The sequence below is a fragment of the Manihot esculenta genome, chromosome 9 (genome assembly GCF_001659605.2).
Source record: "Manihot esculenta cultivar AM560-2 chromosome 9, M.esculenta_v8, whole genome shotgun sequence".
In the NCBI taxonomy this organism is placed as follows: domain Eukaryota; kingdom Viridiplantae; phylum Streptophyta; class Magnoliopsida; order Malpighiales; family Euphorbiaceae; genus Manihot; species Manihot esculenta.
The window spans coordinates 20,459,781-20,477,827 of NC_035169.2; the positions used below are offsets into that span (position 1 = coordinate 20,459,781).

General features: G+C 36.0%; 1 protein-coding gene across 1 annotated transcript; it reads right to left on the minus strand.

Annotated features, from left to right (window-relative positions):
• Positions 1–12,885: 12,885 nt before the first annotated feature.
• On the minus strand, positions 12,886–17,232 carry LOC110607479 (scarecrow-like protein 13). Its single transcript, XM_021746601.2, has 2 exons — positions 17,075–17,232; positions 12,886–15,000 (listed from the first exon to the last, which is right to left on the minus strand). The coding sequence occupies exon 2, from the start codon at positions 14,770–14,772 to the stop codon at positions 13,141–13,143; it is 1,632 nt and encodes a 543-aa protein (XP_021602293.1). The 5' UTR covers positions 14,773–15,000; positions 17,075–17,232; the 3' UTR covers positions 12,886–13,140.
• Positions 17,233–18,047: the final 815 nt, after the last annotated feature.

Below are 18,047 nucleotides of genomic sequence, written 5' to 3' on the forward strand. Positions count from 1 at the left end.
CCATGAGAGGCTGAAATCTTTTATTCTAGTTGAAGATTAGGTGATGCTTTAGTTGTTTTATGGATTGGGAGACTTGATCAAACATGGTTTATCTTTTGGTTATTCAATATTCATGCAATCTCATGCTTAATTCCATTGTTGCTTTGTTGTTTTGATCAATATGGCCAATTGATTCTTGATTGCAAGGTAATTAATTGTTAGTTTGGATAACTTTTAGTCCGTAATTGCTGGAATTATTCAAACATAAGAACACTTGGTGTAACAACTAAGGAATTGTATGATCTAGCAATATCTCATGCGTTTGAGTAGCTAGGATTGGATCTCTCTCTTTCTTCATGCAATTAACAATTGTTTGATGCCTAAGGCCCAAGGACGTTCCTTGGCAATTTGTTAATTAGTAATTAATTAGAGGACATTCCCTAATTGGTTTAATCATAAGGAGAGACATTGTGGTGAGAAGCGTCTTCCATCTCCATAACTAATCTATTGAATCAATCAAAAGAAACTAAGTGTCAATGATCAATCCAACAACTGAAGTGGATCCAATTCTTCAACTAGAGCTTTCTTATTATTTATTTCTCTTTTATTTTATTATTCACTTATTTTAATTGCTTTCAGTAGTTTTTTAAACAAATCAATCTCAAACCCCCATTTTACTTTTACTGCAATTTATTTTTATTCCGCTTTCAGTTTATCTCGTTTTCAGTTTTATCTCATTTCAGTTTATTTCGCTTTCAGTTTATTTTGCTTTCCGTTTATTTCGATTTCAATTAATTCTCGTTTCAGTTATTTCTCTTTCAGTTATTTGCTTTCAGTTTTATCTCGTTTCAGTTTTATCTCGTTTCAGTTTATCTCGTTTTCAGTTTTCTTCTTTTTCAGCTTATATTTGTTTCAGTTTATTTTATTGATCTTGATAAGGAAAATAGGTAAGTTCTCAATTCCCTATGGATTCTATCCTTTCACCACTATCTACAGTTGTAAAATTGTTGATAACCAGAAAGGTTATTTTTGATAGGATTCGACAACCGCGAGTCAAAAATTGACACCGTTGCCGGGGAATTGATTTAACTTGTTTGTTTTTCTTTCATGACCAGATCTGCACTCAAGGACATTCTGACTTAAGATTCAAAAGAAAAAAAAAATATTTTGAGCACACAGTCAAAAAGCCTGCCATCGCAGAATTGAAACATGGATGAGGTAAGTACATATGTTCTCTATTCTCAACTCATATCTGTTATGAAAGATTTTGCCATAGGAATAGTTCGACAGGTTCAAGCATCCCAGCCACCAAGGCCATGTAGGATCTGTGCATATGTGGGACATCCAACTGATCAATGTCCTACACTTTATGAGTATGACCAACTAGTGCAAGCATTTGGAGGATTCAATAGCCAGCCTAGACATGATCCATACTATAACACATACAATCCAGGCTGGAGAGACTATCCAGACTCCAGTTATGCATGGGATAACGACTACCAGAATTATCAAGGATATCAAGCCCAACCAGAACCTCCAAATTCCATCCAGCACCTTGAAAAGATGATGGAAACAATGGTAAGTTCCATGCAAAGCATGCGACAAGACATAGGACAATTGGCCACCTCAATGAAAGCAAACATGTTAAGAAGAGAGCAAGAGTTTCAAGATGATGAGACAGATGATGAAAGTTGGCAAGTACAAGAACAAGCTGCTGAAGAGACACAACCAAAATATTGTTTGTCCAAACAAACTGATCAAATAGAACTTGTTGATAGTTTAGATATCATTGATTGTTTGAGCAAAGATGTTTTTGATATAAATCAAGATGATATTCTAAACAATGATTTATGCAGGGAAGAGAGCCAGAAAGAGCCAGAACTAAAAGAAACTGACTGTTGCATCCAACAGGTGGACTGCAACCATGCGCAGAATGAAGAAAGCTCAATCGCACCTCTTCAGCTTCCATCACATGAAACTCCTTCCAGCCCTCCATTGTAGACCAATCTTGCGCAAGAAGGAGTACCTGAAAGCCTTTCAGGTGCGTCCTTTCATCTTCAATCGCAGATCAGTCCTCTTCAGCTCCCCTTTCAGTCAGATCTTGCGCAGAAGGAGCAAACTGAAACCAATTCAGCCATAGATCCAACGCAAACAGCCCATGCTCACAAGGAACAAATGGTATTCCAAGCACCTGAACCAAAAGACCATGCGGATCAATGCCTCCCAAACCTCCGGATAAAGTAGAGTTTGTTTTGCCTGAATTCAATACTAAATTGCAGCTAGCCATAGAGAAACATGAATTGGAGTTCCAAATGCTGCCCAACCATCTTAAGAATGCAAACATGACAGCAAGAGGCACACCTCATCTGAAAGAGGAGAAGCTAATTATGTTACTTCATGAGTACATGGAAAAAGTAGGATGGGTTATGACCAAATCAAAAGGAGTGCTACACTTTTTGCTCAATGCAGTTGGGACGCTTTTCCCTTCCCCAATTACTTGAGCCTTGATCAAGAGGATCGCACTATGCACACCACACCCAGGGGAGTACTTAGTTTCTTTTGCATTTTAATATTTCCAATACATTAAGGACAATGCATGATTTAGGACTGGGGGTGCATATCTCTGAATTTTTACTTTTAAGTTTATTTTTGCTTTAATCTTTAGTTTGCTTGCATTAGGCAAAATTTTTTCATTTTTGTTAGTTTTGCTTTCAATAACACACACATGTAGCCACAGTTTTTCTTTAAGTTTTGAGATGCTTTACTCAAACTTATAGACTGTGTTGGATAAGTTTTCTTTCCATGACCCCATTGATGTGATGACTCTTTAAACTTATGTTGAATCAATTGCAGTGAGTTATATTCATGTTTGAGAATTGCCTTTTGAATTGAATCTTTGAGTTTGCCATAGTGAAAAATATATTGATGACACTCATTAGAGAGAATAAATTGAAAATTGTGTGAATGAACTTAACATGACTTGCTTTAGTAATTGGTGTTGATTTGCCCAAATCATTGAGAGAAAGAAAATTCAGCAAAGGCAAAGACCTCATGAGCACAAATTCAAAACTGTTTCAATGGTTGAAAGACTATGAACAGAGCTAGTAGCCACTTGGATAAGTGACCAACTGAGTAACTGGGGGTGGTATTTGAACAAATAATATGTGCATATATGATCTCTCTCTTGAGTAAAACAAATCCTAGCCATGGTAAGTAAGGGAAAACAAGGAAAGAAGGTGAGTAATCTTCATACATATATTCTTCACTGCAATGATTCAAAATAGGTGTCTTGAGTAAGAGCTTAAGTGGAAATAAGGATCAAGTAGCAAAGAAAGCTTATTTGACTATGTTTATTTGCTTGAGGACAAGCAAAAGGCTAGGTGTGGGGTATTTGATAGAACATATTTTAGTCCTTTTTATCTTGATATTATTAATGATTATTGACATGATTTCTGCTTAATTTAGTACTCTTGACATTATTTTGCAGAAAATGGTGAAAAAGGACATTTTGGAGAAAATACCCTTAAAACTGCCTTAAATGGAGTAAAGGAGAGCAAGCCTACCAAGTTGAATTCAAGTGAAGCTAAATAAGGAAAGTTCTAAATAAGGAAAGTGGAAAAGAAGGAAAGAACATTCAGCCAAAGCAATTTGAAATTCAAATTTCAAATCTCCAAGTAGTCTTTTCCTTATTCAAGAAGCCAAGTCTCAAGTTGCCATAAATGAAGAGCCAAATAAGGAAAATTTTTTGAAATTCAAATCTTCAAGATTCATATTCAAATTTTGAATTTCAAAATCCAGCTTATCAAGGAAGCCAAATCCAAAGATCACATGCTTGCCACCTCATGCCTTGCACATTCAAAATTCAAATTGCAAAGGAGGCTCCACCTTCCTTATTAGTGCATGGGAGGCAAGGAGAGTGCGAAGGCAAGTCTTGGGCAGCATCTTGAAGACACTTGGGCAGCAAGCAAAGACCAAAGGCCCCACTCCTTGCACTTGAACACATGCCCCACGTTTTTCCCTTCTCACATGTGCATGGATGGCACATCTTGGACCAAGGGCATTTTGGGCAGCCTTTTGAAGTCTTTTGGGCATCCTCTTGACACCTTGGGCAGCCTCTTCACTAATTAGGAAGCAAGTATCATCTAGGACAACACTTTTCAAGTATAAAAAGACACATAAGGAGCCTCCCCATGCTCTTTCAAGCCCCCCTTGGAGGCACCTACGGGATTCACATCTCTTCTTCTACCTTTCTTCTTTTCTTTTATTTTTATTTTTGTTTCAGCCATGAGAGGCTGAAATCTTTTATTCTAGTTGAAGATTAGGTGATGTTTTAGTTGTTTTATGGATTGGGAGACTTGATCAAACATGGTTTATCTTTTGGTTATTCAATATTCATGCAATCTCATGCTTAATTCCATTGTTGCTTTGTTGTTTTGATCAATATGGCCAATTGATTCTTGATTGCAAGGTAATTAATTGTTAGTTTGGATAATTTTTAGTCTGTAATTGCTGAAATTATTCAAACATAAGAACACTTGGTGTAACAACTAAGGAATTGTATGATATAGCAACATCTCATGTGTTTGAGTAGCTAGGATTGGATCTCTCTCTTTCTTCATGCAATTAACAATTGTTTGATGTCTAAGGCCCAAGGACATTCCTTGGCAATTTGTTAATTAGTAATTAATTAGAGGACATTCCCTAATTGGTTTAATCATAAGGAGAGACATGGTGGTGAGAAGCATCTTCCATCTCCATAACTAATCTGTTGAATCAATCAAAAGAAACTAAGTGTCAATGATCAATCCCAACAACTGAAGTGGATCCAATTCTTCAACTAGAGGTTTCTTATTATTTATTTCTCTTTTATTTTATTATTTGCTTATTTTTATTGCTTTCAGTAGTTTGTTAATCAAATCAATCTCAAACCCTCCATTTTACTTTTACTGCAATTTATTTTTATTCCGCTTTCAGTTTATCTCGTTTTCAGTTTTATCTCATTTTAGTTTATTTCGCTTTAAGTTTATTTTGCTTTCCGTTTATTTCGCTTTCAGTTAATTCTCGTTTCAGTTATTTCTCTTTCAGTTATTTGCTTTCAGTTTTATCTCGTTTCAGTTTATCTAGTTTTCAGTTTTCTTCTTTTTCAGTTTATTTTTGTTTCAGTTTATTTTATTGGTCTTGATAAGGAAAATAGGTAAGTTCTCAATTCCCTGTGGATTCGATCCTTTCACCACTATCTACAGTTGTAAAATTGTTGATAACTAGAAAGGTTATTTTTTACCGGCTTCGACAACTGCGAGTCAATGTATTAGGCTATTTTGCATTAGAATTCACGAATATGATGCATTGCATAATATGTTGTTGATGTGGATGGATATTGGATGACCCACTAGCCCTCAATATGATTTGTTATGATACGGTATGGAAGTCCAGTGAGGCCCATTCTACGCCCATAGCACGATGTGAGAGAAAGACCAGTGAGGCCCATTCTACGCCCTTGGCATATTGGATATGTTATGTTATGTGATGTTAAGAGAAAGACCAGTGAGGCCCATTCTACACTCCTGGCACAATTGGACTATGTGAGGGTTATTGGTGACAAATCCATCCGTGATGTGAATTGTTTATGATGTGATGCATTTCATGATGGCATATGTTTATAAACCGTTTTTATTGTTCTGCTCACTGGGCTCTTGTAGCTCACCCCTTTTCCCTAACCCCCAGGTTTGCAGGTTTAGGATAGACCGGGAAGTCGTCAAGGGTAAAAGTTATGGTTATGTAATAGATTAGTAGTGGACATGATATGTAAATTAATGTAAGGTATTGTTCAGTGTTGTATTGAGGATTAGTATTGTGCTTGGCCCTAATGTATGATTAATCCCTTTTGTACATGATCTTATGTTAATATTTTTAAATGATGAATTATGTTGAACCAGGCTTGGCATATGTTATGTTGACCCAGTTAGGGCATTTGATGAGGGCTCTAGTTTGGGGTTTGCATGTTTTCAGTATGGTGCATGCACAGGTCAAGCTTGGTATATGTGAAAGTTTAAAGTTTTTATGAAATGTTGATCATGTATGGGATTTATCAGGTATGACAGGTTGTATGTTAGGCTTGCTATGGGTCCCGGCGACCTTAAGTCGATCTGGATCCTAGCGCCGATAGCGGTCCAGTTTCCGGGTCATTACACAAAGCCTCCCATAACAACCGTATTTCAAGAAAACATTTTGAGGTTGGTGATAAAGTCTTACTCTTTGATTCTCGTTTGAAATTGTTCCTAGGAAAGCTACGGTCTAGGTGGATTGGACCATTTATTGTGGAGCATGCTTATCCCCATGGAGTCGTGGACATCCGTAACATAGAGACAGGAAAGAACTTCAAGGTGAATGGACATCGCCTGAAACCATACTATAAAGGGTTTGCAGGCAAGTAGTGGAAGAAATTCCACTGCATCATCCCTCTCAGTCTGCTTAGTGGATCGCACCATGCAAACCACACTAGGGGAATACTCAGTTTCCTTTGAACTTTAATTCTTCCAATACATTGAGGACAATGCATGAATTAGGAGTGGGGTGCAAATATCTCTGAATCTTGATTTTTAGTCCATTTTTGCTTTAATTTTTAGTTTGAATAGCCACAGTTTTATTTTTTTTATTTTTGCTTTCAATACACACACATGTAGCCACATGTTTTTTTTCTTTTTTCTATTTTGATATGCTTTACTCAAACACATAGACTATGTTGGATGAACTTTCTTTCTATGACCCCATTAATGTGATGACTCCTTAAACCTAAGTTGAATCAATTGCAGTGAGTTGTATTCATTGTTGGAAATTTCCTTTTGAAATGAATCTTTGAGCTTGCCATAGTGAAAAATATACATTGCTCATTAGAGATAATAAATTGAAAGATGTGTGAATAAACTTAATATGGCTTATTTTAGCAATTGGCGTTGATTTGTCCAACTCATTGAGAAAGAAATTCAGCAAAGGCAAAGACTTCAAACACACAAATTAAACTGTTCCAATGGTTGAAAGACTATGGACAGAGCTAGTAGCCACTTGAACAGGTGACCAACTGAGTAACTGGGGGTGGGTATCACCAATATGTACTTTCACGTCAAAAGGTTGGTGACTTTTTCAAGCAAGATTAAAGTGCAAAAGGCTAAATAAAGTACTTCAAGTAAGGGCAAGTCAATCTGAAAGCTAGAAAGAGTCTTAACTGAACAAGAACATGTGCATGTATAATCTCTCTCTTGAGTAAAATAAATACTAGCCATGGTAGGTAAAGGGAGACAAGAAAAGAAGGTGAGTAACCTTGGTGCATACATTCTTCACTGCAATGCTTCAAAATAGGGGTCTAGAGTAAGAGCTTAAGTAGAAATAAAGGATCAAGTAGCAAAGAGAGCTTGTTTGACTAAGTTTATTTGCTTAAGGACAAGCAAAAGGCTAGGTGTGGGGGTATTTGACTAGTCCAAATTTAGACCATTTTATCATGATGTTATTGATATTAATTTATACTTTTTCTGCCTAATTTTGTGATTTTGATCTTATTTTGCAGAAAATAGTGTAAAGAGTTAATTTAGAGAAAATACCCTTAAAACTGCTTAAAATGGAACAAAGGAGAGCAAGAATGCCAAGTTACAACTAAAGAGGAGATAAATAAGGAAAGTAATTTAAAATTCAAATTTCAAATCTCAAGAAGATGCACATTCAAAATTTAAAATTCAAAATTCAGCTTGTTAAGGAAGTCAAAGAAGACATACTTACCCCCCAAGTCTTACACATTCAAAATTCAAAATTCAAAAAGAGGCTCCACCTCACTAATGTACACTTGGGCGGCAAGGGCAGCAACTTGGACAGCAAGGAAGACCAACTTGGGCAGCAAGGAAGAGCTAGGGCAACACATGAAAGCTATATAAAGACCACCTTAAGGAGCTGCACGAATCCCTCTCTCTTCTCCACAATCGGCTGAACCTCCTTTGGACTCCAAGGCTGCCGGCCTCCTTTTCCCTTCTTTCTTTCTTTGTTTTCTTGTTTTGTTTCAGTCATGAGTGGCTGAAATCTTTATTTCTAGTTGAAGATTGGTTGATACCTTAGTTGTTTTATGGATTGGGAGATCTGAACACACATTGTTTAACTTTTGTTTTTCAATATTCATGCAATCTCATGCTTAATTCCATTGTTGCTTTGTTATTTTGATCAATAAGGCCAATTGATTCTTGATTGCAAGGTAATAAATTATTAATTTGAATAGTTTTAAGTCCGTAATTGCTTGGATTGTTCAAACATAAGTAATTCTTGGTGTAAAAACTAAGAAAATTGCATGATCTAGCAATATCACCATGCGTTTGGGTAGCTAGAATTAGGTCTCTCTATTTCTTAATGCAATTGACAGTTGTTAAATGCCTAAGGTCCAAGGACGTTTCTTGGCAACTTGTTGATTAGTTATTAGTTAGAGGACATTCCCTAATTAATTTATACTTAAGGAGGGATATGGTGGTGAGAAGCGTCTTCCATCTCCATAACTAATTTATTGAATCAAACAAAGGAACCTAAGCATCAATGATCAATCCCAACAACTAAAGTGGATCCAATTCTTCAACTAGAGCTTTTTTCATATTTGAATTCCTTTATTTTATTATTCGCTTTACTTTATTGCTTTCATCATTAGTTTAATTGAATCAATCTCAAACCCCCCCCCCTTTTTACTTTACTTGCAGTTTATTTTTATTTTACTTTCAATTTGTTATCTTGGTCTTGTTAAGGAAAATGGATAAGTTTCAATTTCCTGTGGATTCGATCCTTTTGTCACTATTTGCAATTGTAAAATTGTTGATAACTAAAAAGGTTATTTTTGACCGGCCTCGACAACCGCACAGTCAGACCCTTAAAGAGATGCAAACGGCAACTGGATGCCCTTGGCCTTTCTTTCAATGGGCTAGACATCCTTGGCCCGTTCTCAAAGGCAGTCGGGTTAAGAAAATTCGTAATTGTAGCAATGGACCATTTCAATAAGTAGGCTGAGGCTGAGGCAGTTCAGTCCATTACCACCCAACAAGCGATCTCTTTCGTCAGCAACAACATCTTTACTCGGTTTGGAATTCCAAAGGTAGTAACCACTGACAATGGAACTCAGTTTGTGAGTTATAAGTTTAATGATTTCTATAGGAAATGGGAGATTAACTTAAGGTTTATCCTATTAGGGCTAAAGAAAAGACTCGATAAAGCTAATGGCAACTGGCCAAGGGCAACTGGCCAAATGATGTGGCCAAAATGAAGTTGTGCTGTAATTGGTTAATCTGCAAGAAAGAGAACGTGACGTGTTTGGCACCTGTGATAGCCACTCTAATGCTCAAGTCAGTAAATTGAAGAAAAGAGTGAATGTAAGGAATTACTTAAAACTCAAGAGTAGTTGTGTAAAAAATTACATAAAATTTTGAATTAAACCTGGGCTCAGATGTTGGTACCATTTCTAAGCCAAACCTGTGAGTGTTGACGAAAATACTCGGCATAACATGAAGTCATTAACATCCTAAAGCTGCATGGTCGTCCTAAAGATCACCAAGTGACTTTTGAAATCTATTGTCTCGACATATTTATACAAACTTGAGAGTTTGAACTTAGTAGGAAATGTCTTCACCAAGATCTCTTTTGAAAGAGGTGAGGCATCATTTAGGCCAAAGTCCTCTTTCTGCTCCTTTTGGTACCTTTGAATAGCCTGTACCAGCTTCCAATCGATGTCTTTCGAAGCATCATCTAATGACTCTTCTTCCTCGAACTCGGCCTTCCCTTTGGACCGCCCCTATCCGAGTTTTTGGATATCAATGGAGGCTTCCTCCCTTCCTCTGGGAGCCATGAATAATGCCTCCCCTTGAGCTTTGTATTGCTCAATAGTATCTAGCAACCTTTTGATGTATTGGTGCATTTGCTCATTGTTCAGATTATTGAGATCCTCTTCGTTAACCATAGTGGGTATGTTTTGTCTACTACCAGGAGTGGAAGAAATGATAGTGCCCACATTAGTAGCAAACCTAGCAGCAGCTCGTGAATTGTTGGCCATTTCGAGAGAGAGAAAAGAAAGATTTTGTTTTTTAAGAGAAAGGGGATAAGAGACCATTTTTAATCCAAATGAACAGAGAAAATTCAATGAATTTTCAGGCAATCGAACCAAATAATGTGGCTGAAATGAAGTTGTGCCGTGATTGGTCAATCTGCAAAAAAGAGAACATGAGGTGGTTGGCGCCTATGGCAGCCATTCCGCTGCTCAAGTTAGTAAACTGGAAAAAAAAAAAAAAGCAAATGTAAGGAATTGCTTAGAACTCAAAAGTAGTTGTGTAAGAAATTATGTAAAATTTTGAATTAAACCTAGGTTCAGATGTTGGTACCATTTTTGAGCCAAACATGTAAGTGTTGACGGAAACAATCGGCACAACACAAAGTCGTTGGTATTCTGAAGCCGCATGGTCGTCCTAAAGATCGCCAAGTGAGTCCTGGGATCTGTTGTCCCATCATATTTGTCCAAACTTGGGAGTATGAACTTAGTAGGGAATGTCTCTGCCAAGATCTCTTTTGAAAGATGCGAGGCATCATCCAGGCCAAAGTCCTCTTCCTGCTCCTTCTAGTACATTTGAACAATCCGTAACAGCTTTCAATCGACGTCCTTCGGAGCATCGTATGATGACTCTTCTTCCTTAAACTTGGCCTTCCCTTTGTACTGCATCTGAATCCCCTTCGTTTTGGCCACATCAAGCCTCTGTTGATATCCCAAAGACTCAGATAGAGGCGATCCAGACGCGGTACAAAGGGAAGGCCGAGTTCAAGGAAGAAGACTCATCATACGATGCTCCGAAGAACGTTGACTGGAAGCTGGTACGGACTATTCAAATGTACTAGAAAAAGCAGGAAGAGAACTTTAGCCTGGATGATGCCTCGCCTCTTTCAGAAGAGATCTTGGCGGAGACATTCTCCGCTTCAAACTCCCAGGTTTGGACAAATATGACAGGACAGCAGATTCCAAGAGTTACTTGGTGATCTTTAGGATGACCATGCAACTTCAGAATGTTAGACAGGGCCATGTGGAAAGAGTCTAATAAGCCAATAAGTGGTCCCGCCCATGGAAAGGAAGACTCAGATACCATGGTATCCTGTTCTTCATCAATACTTGTTGTCTCCTAAATAGGTCGAGTTTTCACATAAAGTTACCGTTTGCAGGCAAACCCCGTTATACTTGTAATCACGAGATCCCCCAATCAATTAGTCGAAGGGATTCTCCTATTAATTAGTCAGTACCGGTCGAATTTCCAAAAAATGTTATAATTAACTCCAACTTTTTACAGTATAAAAGCTATTAGTCGCAAAAACCAAGGTACACAATTTTCTTACACAACCACTCTTGAATTTTTAGCAATTCCTTACATTCACCCTTTTTTTTCAGTTTACTAACTTGAGCGTCAGAGTAGCGGCCATAGGGCCCAACCACCTCACTTTTTTTTTTACAGATTGACCAATCGCAGCACAGCTGCAATCTCAAGTTGAGGAGAATCGAACTGTTTCCAACAGAATCGCTGAACTAAAGGCCGAGCTTCAGGAGACAGTGGTCTGATGAGGGGAGATATTCGTCGAGGGCCAAGACTCGGTCGAGGGCCAAAACTCGGTCGAGGGCCAAAACTCGGTCGAGGGCCAAGACTCGGTCAAGAAGGAGCTGGTGAAATGGTTCCCTTTTGAAGACTTTACCTGGAGGAGCTGGTGAAACGGTTCCCTTTTGAAGACTCTACCTGGATTGACGACATTTTTCCAGAGGAGGGAGATGAAAATGAGCAAGAGGAGGGACAAGCTGAGAGCAACCTCACCAAACAGGTCTCTGCAAATGAAGCAATAGATGTAGAGAATGAAAATATAACAATGACTCAAAAGGAGGAAACCGAAGACATCTCTCCTTCCATATTATCTTTTATAATAAAAATATATTTTTTACATATATATACTAATAAAAATGATAAATTATTAAAAACAAATTCATATTTAATTTCCTTCTACTTAAAAATTAAAATTTTGAAGAAACTGCTATCATTCACTTTAGATATATATAAATCAAATATATTTTTACAGTATTAATTTTTTTTATAATATTTTCGTATCACTCTAAATTTTGAAAATGCCATGACATCAAAATTATGTAAAAGTACAATTAAAATAATCACAAGATCTGATACTAAATTGTCTAAATTTACTATTAGCAGTAATAATTTAACAATAACAGTCATATAATATATAAATTTTACAATAAAAACTAACTAATATGTATAGGTCCAAAAAAACTCAGATTTTAATTCAAATTGATCTACATATGATTTAAAATATTCCCGAACCATATTGACATGAGATCACAAGTTCATATTAATTCCATTCAAATACACTACCACGTTTTTAAAATTCATGACGACACAAAAAATTTACTTAATAAAGTTAAGTATGCAGTCATGTATATATATCAAGGAAATTCTAAGGTTTAACATAGTAATTATAATTATTGGTAAAAGCAACAAAGTGGATAAAAAAATATAAAATAAACTAAAAAATATAAGCTATCTTATAAAATGACAGGGACGAATGCACAAGTCTTACTAAACTACAGGCATTAAACTGTAGTTTACCCAAACATAAAATAATAATAGAAGACAACTATATAAAAATGAATCTCAATTTTGGAAGAGTGTATAACCAAAATGATAGTAAATTTCTATTGCAGGTAAAAAAGAAAAAAAAAAAACAAATAAATAAATAGAAGATGATCTCTAAGTCAATCACCAAATAGCAAGCGAAGACAATGAAAATGGGGAGTGGAAATTCACATTGTTTGCTGGCTTTCTAGAAGTTAAAACTGTTAAAGTTATCTGAAACAGATACTAATAATTGGCAGAAGATAAATTCCACGCAGCGCAGAACTGTTTTGTTTCATTCCGCAGCTGGAAATTTACATTGAAATCTAAGAGTTCTGAGTATTTGTCCTGACTATAGTATCTGAAAACTAGCTAATCTTAATCACTTCTACAAATACAAACATCACTACAGATCATAACTCAGATTTCCCATAGCAAAAACAGCAATGACAAAATTTACAGATGTTAAAGGACTCTAATGCTATTATCTATCAGGATTTCACCTCCAGGCAGAAAAGGTTGACATGGCTGTGTTCATCCACCAAAGATAAAGAGCACCATCCTTCTCTTGAAGTCCATATTTCCTGTCATATTCTCTCAATAAATCTCTGACAGCACTGGCCACCGTGGAAGTTAATGGGTACTGAGTAAATCCAGCCATACTAAACCGCAACCTCCACTTCCCAAACAGTTCATGTCGTTCAACCCTGTCAGCTCCCTCACAAGCAATCATATTGACAATGTCCCGTGCCACACAGTGTTGCTCTGCATTTATCCTCTGTTTGTCATCCCTAAAGGCACCAGCATCAATGGATTCAAACATAGCATTATAGTATTCTAGTGTTTCCTTGAACCTTGGAAGGAATGGCTTGGTATTAGTGTTGGATTCTTGCTCAGTGAGGGTCACGACCTTTGGTGACAAACTCTTCACCAGCCTCAATAGCCGGTCCCTGTGATTCCAAGTGTTCACGCTCTCATCCGGCACGTGGTGCAATACATATGGAAAATTCACCACCACAGCTTCCCCAGGTTGCACCCCAAGATGTTCACGTTGAACCTCACAACCAGACGTTGCGTCATCATAGAACTCAAAGGGCACATTGCATGACTCAGCAAAACATGATAGCTTTTGTCCTACAATATGAAGGCCACCACCACGAGCATGAGCTGACTGGGGATCATCAACACCAGTTATCCGAACTGAAGGGGGACCACCTGGCCGATCTGCAAGTGACCGAATTAAGAACATCCACTGGGTTCCCTGAGCAATCTGAAAATCAATAATGTGAATTATAGGCTCATATTCCACAGCTTCACGAATGACAACATTGGCAGCTGTGTACGCAAACTTCCAGTAAGGACAGATCTTAAAGAGAATTCCCATGTAAGTCATCAGATCTGGGCTCAGTGGTGCGTCACACTTCAAAGCTCTGTAGATTTTACTCCCTGAGAGTTCCACCCTTGCTCTGAGACCTTCCAACATGTAAGCTCCCAGACGCTGCATTGGCTCTCCAGAGACTGACACCATTTGCTCTAACACATGCATTAAACCTGCTGCTCTTGGTATGTCAGCATCAGATATACATTGAGCACAGACAAGCAGCATCTGTTTCATGTCTAACCTAGGGATCATTTCTACCATTTGGTCCCAGTCCCAACTTGCTAATCGATCAGCTTGATGGAAGCAGAAATCGCACTTTTTTGTAATTTCTGATTCAGACCCCAATAACAAAAATTCCAGTTCCCTTAATTTCTGCCTCATTAGTAGATTGTCATCATCAGCAGATGAAGATCCACTCATTGGAGATCCATATGTGTTGTCAGGAGAATGATGAGGATCTGACTGGCATGAATGTGAACCTTGGGGTGAAAAGGGACTTCTGTTGGATGAAACGCTGGCAGCAGGGGAATCATAGACAACAAAACCTCCAGTAGCTGAGGATGATTCCAAGGTAACGTATTCTTCCTTGTAATTTTGAAAGGAAACAGTGGTTCCTTGACTGCAAACATCCGAAAATACATTGTTGTCTAAAATTTGTATATGAGACAAACCATACGGATCAATCTCTTGTGGTTGGTGGTAGAATCCATGAATACCAGCTGAATTTTTGTGTTTCTGAGATGTTTGCATCTAAAACTAGCCACTGATAAACCTGACTTTCCAATATAGATAGTGGACTTCTCAATGTGAGAATTGTTCCCTTTACTTGGTAAAGTCACTAATTTCCAAAAGCTACATGCTACCATTTAGCAGACACTGATACATAGTTGACTGCAATATGAATTATTTGCAAACACAAATTTTCAGGAGCCTTGCCTCTGCTATCCGTGGTAATCTATTAACAGATCACTATTTTGTCTGCAAAAAGAAAGAAAAAGTAAGATAATAGAGTCCATACACTTAATCTTGGTAAAAAAAAATTCAAAGATAATGACGTAACGATTGAGTAATGACATAATGGGAATCTGATTAACAAAATATTGTTTTTTCAATATTATGAATACCTCAAAGAAGAAGAAGAAGGAGAAGGAGAAGGAGAAGAAGAAGATGGTGATGAAGAAGAAGAAAAAGAAACAGAAGAAAAAGAATAATCTCCTCCTCCTTAAAGAAGAAGAATAAAAAAAATCGAAGAAGAATCAAAGAAGAAGAAGAAAACCAAAGAAGAAGGAGGAAGAGGAGGAGGAAAAGAAGGGGGGTTAATTTAGTTTTTTGCTATATTTTTAACGGCAAAAATAAATGGAAAAACAATTTTGTTGACGGAGAAAAAAGATAAGGACGTTTTAATAGGTTTCTGAAAATACAGGAACTGACTTGTTAATAATGGCAATACTCATGGACTAAATTATAAATCTCCCTTTATTTTTTGGAGGGCATTTCCATTTCCAGGCTGCTTAGGCAAGATCTAATCAGCTACAATTACAAAACTCAAAACTGGCCATATGGCCATTTTATCAGGTATCAACTGCAAGTAATTAATTTAATCACGAAGGCCAATCAGAAAAAGGAAAACATAGTTCTCCATCTATAACTCTTCCTTTTTGACTTTTCAACTCAAAAGCTACGGAACCCAAAGAAAAAGAAAGAAAAGAAAAACCACTCTAAACATCTAAAACAATTAACCAAAAAGTCAGTCAATCCACATACAGACAGAGATGAGAATGATGAAAAATTAACATATCATACATCATTGACTTTCATTTGATTGGTAGAAAATGCTGAAAGAAATGTAGTTCTGTTTATAAACTTGAGATTTTGTCATTTCTGCAAAATTCTTGGATGTGAGAATTATTGGAGGGGAGGGAGGACTAACAGGTGGCTACCATGTTAGTAGAAAGTATTTAAAAGCATTTTTCATGTGCTACAGGAAAGAAAAAATTTCTAAGATTATATGATAACAACACCACAAGTTAGGACTACAAAGTCCCTATCTTGTTTCCACCTTCAACCACACTAGTAGCACTCATCATGAAATGGCGGAAACTTGCAAGCACACCACCGCGGTGTAAGATTGAAGCACAGTAGTAACCGATTGTTAATCAGGTATTCATAATATTGGAAAAACAATTAAGCAAATGAAACAAAATTGACTCATATCATCAACCGTCCAAAAAATTCATTCTTACAATCAGAAGCTCTAGCATCAAGCCCAAAAGGAAAGAAAATTCCAGAATGGATCCAGAAATTAACGGTAGAACTGTACACACTGATTCAACTCTTCATCCAAAAAAAAGCATAAAAAGCTACCGAGTACAATGAGGAAAATGTACTTTAAAGCTGAAAACAAAAGGTAGTGTGCAAACCAACAAGCAAACCAGGGGAAAGAATTTGAGGGAAGAAAAGAAAAATCAAGATTTAAAAAGAAAAAAATAATAATCCCAGATGCTTTAGCATAAAATCTATTTTTCACACATACATAAATAATTTTTTTTAAAAAGGTCAAAAAATTTGTGTGATGGCTAACAGCTTGAGTTCTAGAACAAATCAAATCAAATTAATCTACTATTTAACATAAGACATGAACTTCCAAGGGCAATCCTAATCCAAAAATAAAACCAGAGACCCATGCCTTTCGGATTAAATAGTTGAAAACAAAGATAACAACAATCCCCAGTGAAATTAACCACAGTTTTATGAGGAAGAGAATTAAAGCTTACTCCAATCTTCCCAAAAATGCTCAAATACAATTGAAACAAAACAAGAAAATCCACTTCTATAAATTCAACCACTTGCTCATATCCTCAAATTTTATCAACTCAGACCATTAATGAACCTCGACTTCATATTTTAAACCAAACAATAGTCAGACAACTACAACAAGAACAACACAACAAAAAATGATTTAAAAAAGAAAAAAGAGCACAAAGCCCAAATCAAAATCAAAAATAACGATCATGTACAATGGTGATTTAAGGGGTTTTTACTTGGAGCATACCTTAGGGATAAGGTCTCTGAGGTTACAGGCTTGGGTTTCTTTTTGTGATTTTCTTCTCCTTCAATGGCAAAGAGCAGAGAGCAATAGCTGCTGTCTTCTTCTTTGAAATGATGTACAGGTTGCCTATTGTAAATATTTTTATGATCTGAGCTGAATAACAAATGCCCCTGAATTTTCTTCTTATTTACAATTAGCCCACCCAAACATGTGTAGATTTTTGGATCTTGATATACTTTATGAGTTAGAACCAAATTACTACTGCTACTCGGTGTCCAATAGTTTCAGTTATTCATAATCCCATCCAATCGAAATTAATATATTTTAAGAATGTGTTTGATTTATAGAAGGATACTTTAAGAAAAAATTATACTTTTATGTTTACTATATTTAAAAAATTAATTAATATAAATTATTTTTTGATTAAAAAAATTTAGTAACTTTTTTTACTGAATTGATTAATAAATTTAAAATTTTTATTCTTAAATTTATTGATAGTCTTTTTTAATATTGCAATCAAATGATAAATAATAAATTATTTTTAAAAAATATTTTTTAAATATAGATTATTTTTTATAAAATAAATGGAGACTAAATTTATTAATTTATATTTAATTATTTAATTTATTTTCTATTTTTAAATATTAAATTTAATTTAATTTAAAAATTACTTTTCACGCAAGTTTCTCCCTGTAATCTCTTTGTGATTCGATACTCTCGCCTTTTTCTCTTCCTTAAATCTAAATTTAATTTAAATTATTCTTATTAAAAATTTCAGAGATATACCAATTGTTATTTATGATTTTCGTATATTGAAAATATTTCTCATATACAATCCAATCAATTTTTGATTTTTTAATAATTTTAATTTTAAAAATATAGGGAATAGAGGCATTAGGTTGTACAATCAATTACTGCTTGTTTGGAAAGAGATACAAGATAATAAAAATTCTCTTTATATCCCTCTAACTCATTC

Excerpts from the sequence above, each read along its gene's own strand:
- LOC110607479 (XM_021746601.2), bottom strand. The coding sequence starts at position 14,772 with ATGCAAACATCTCAGAAACACAAAAATTCAGCTGGTATTCATGGATTC.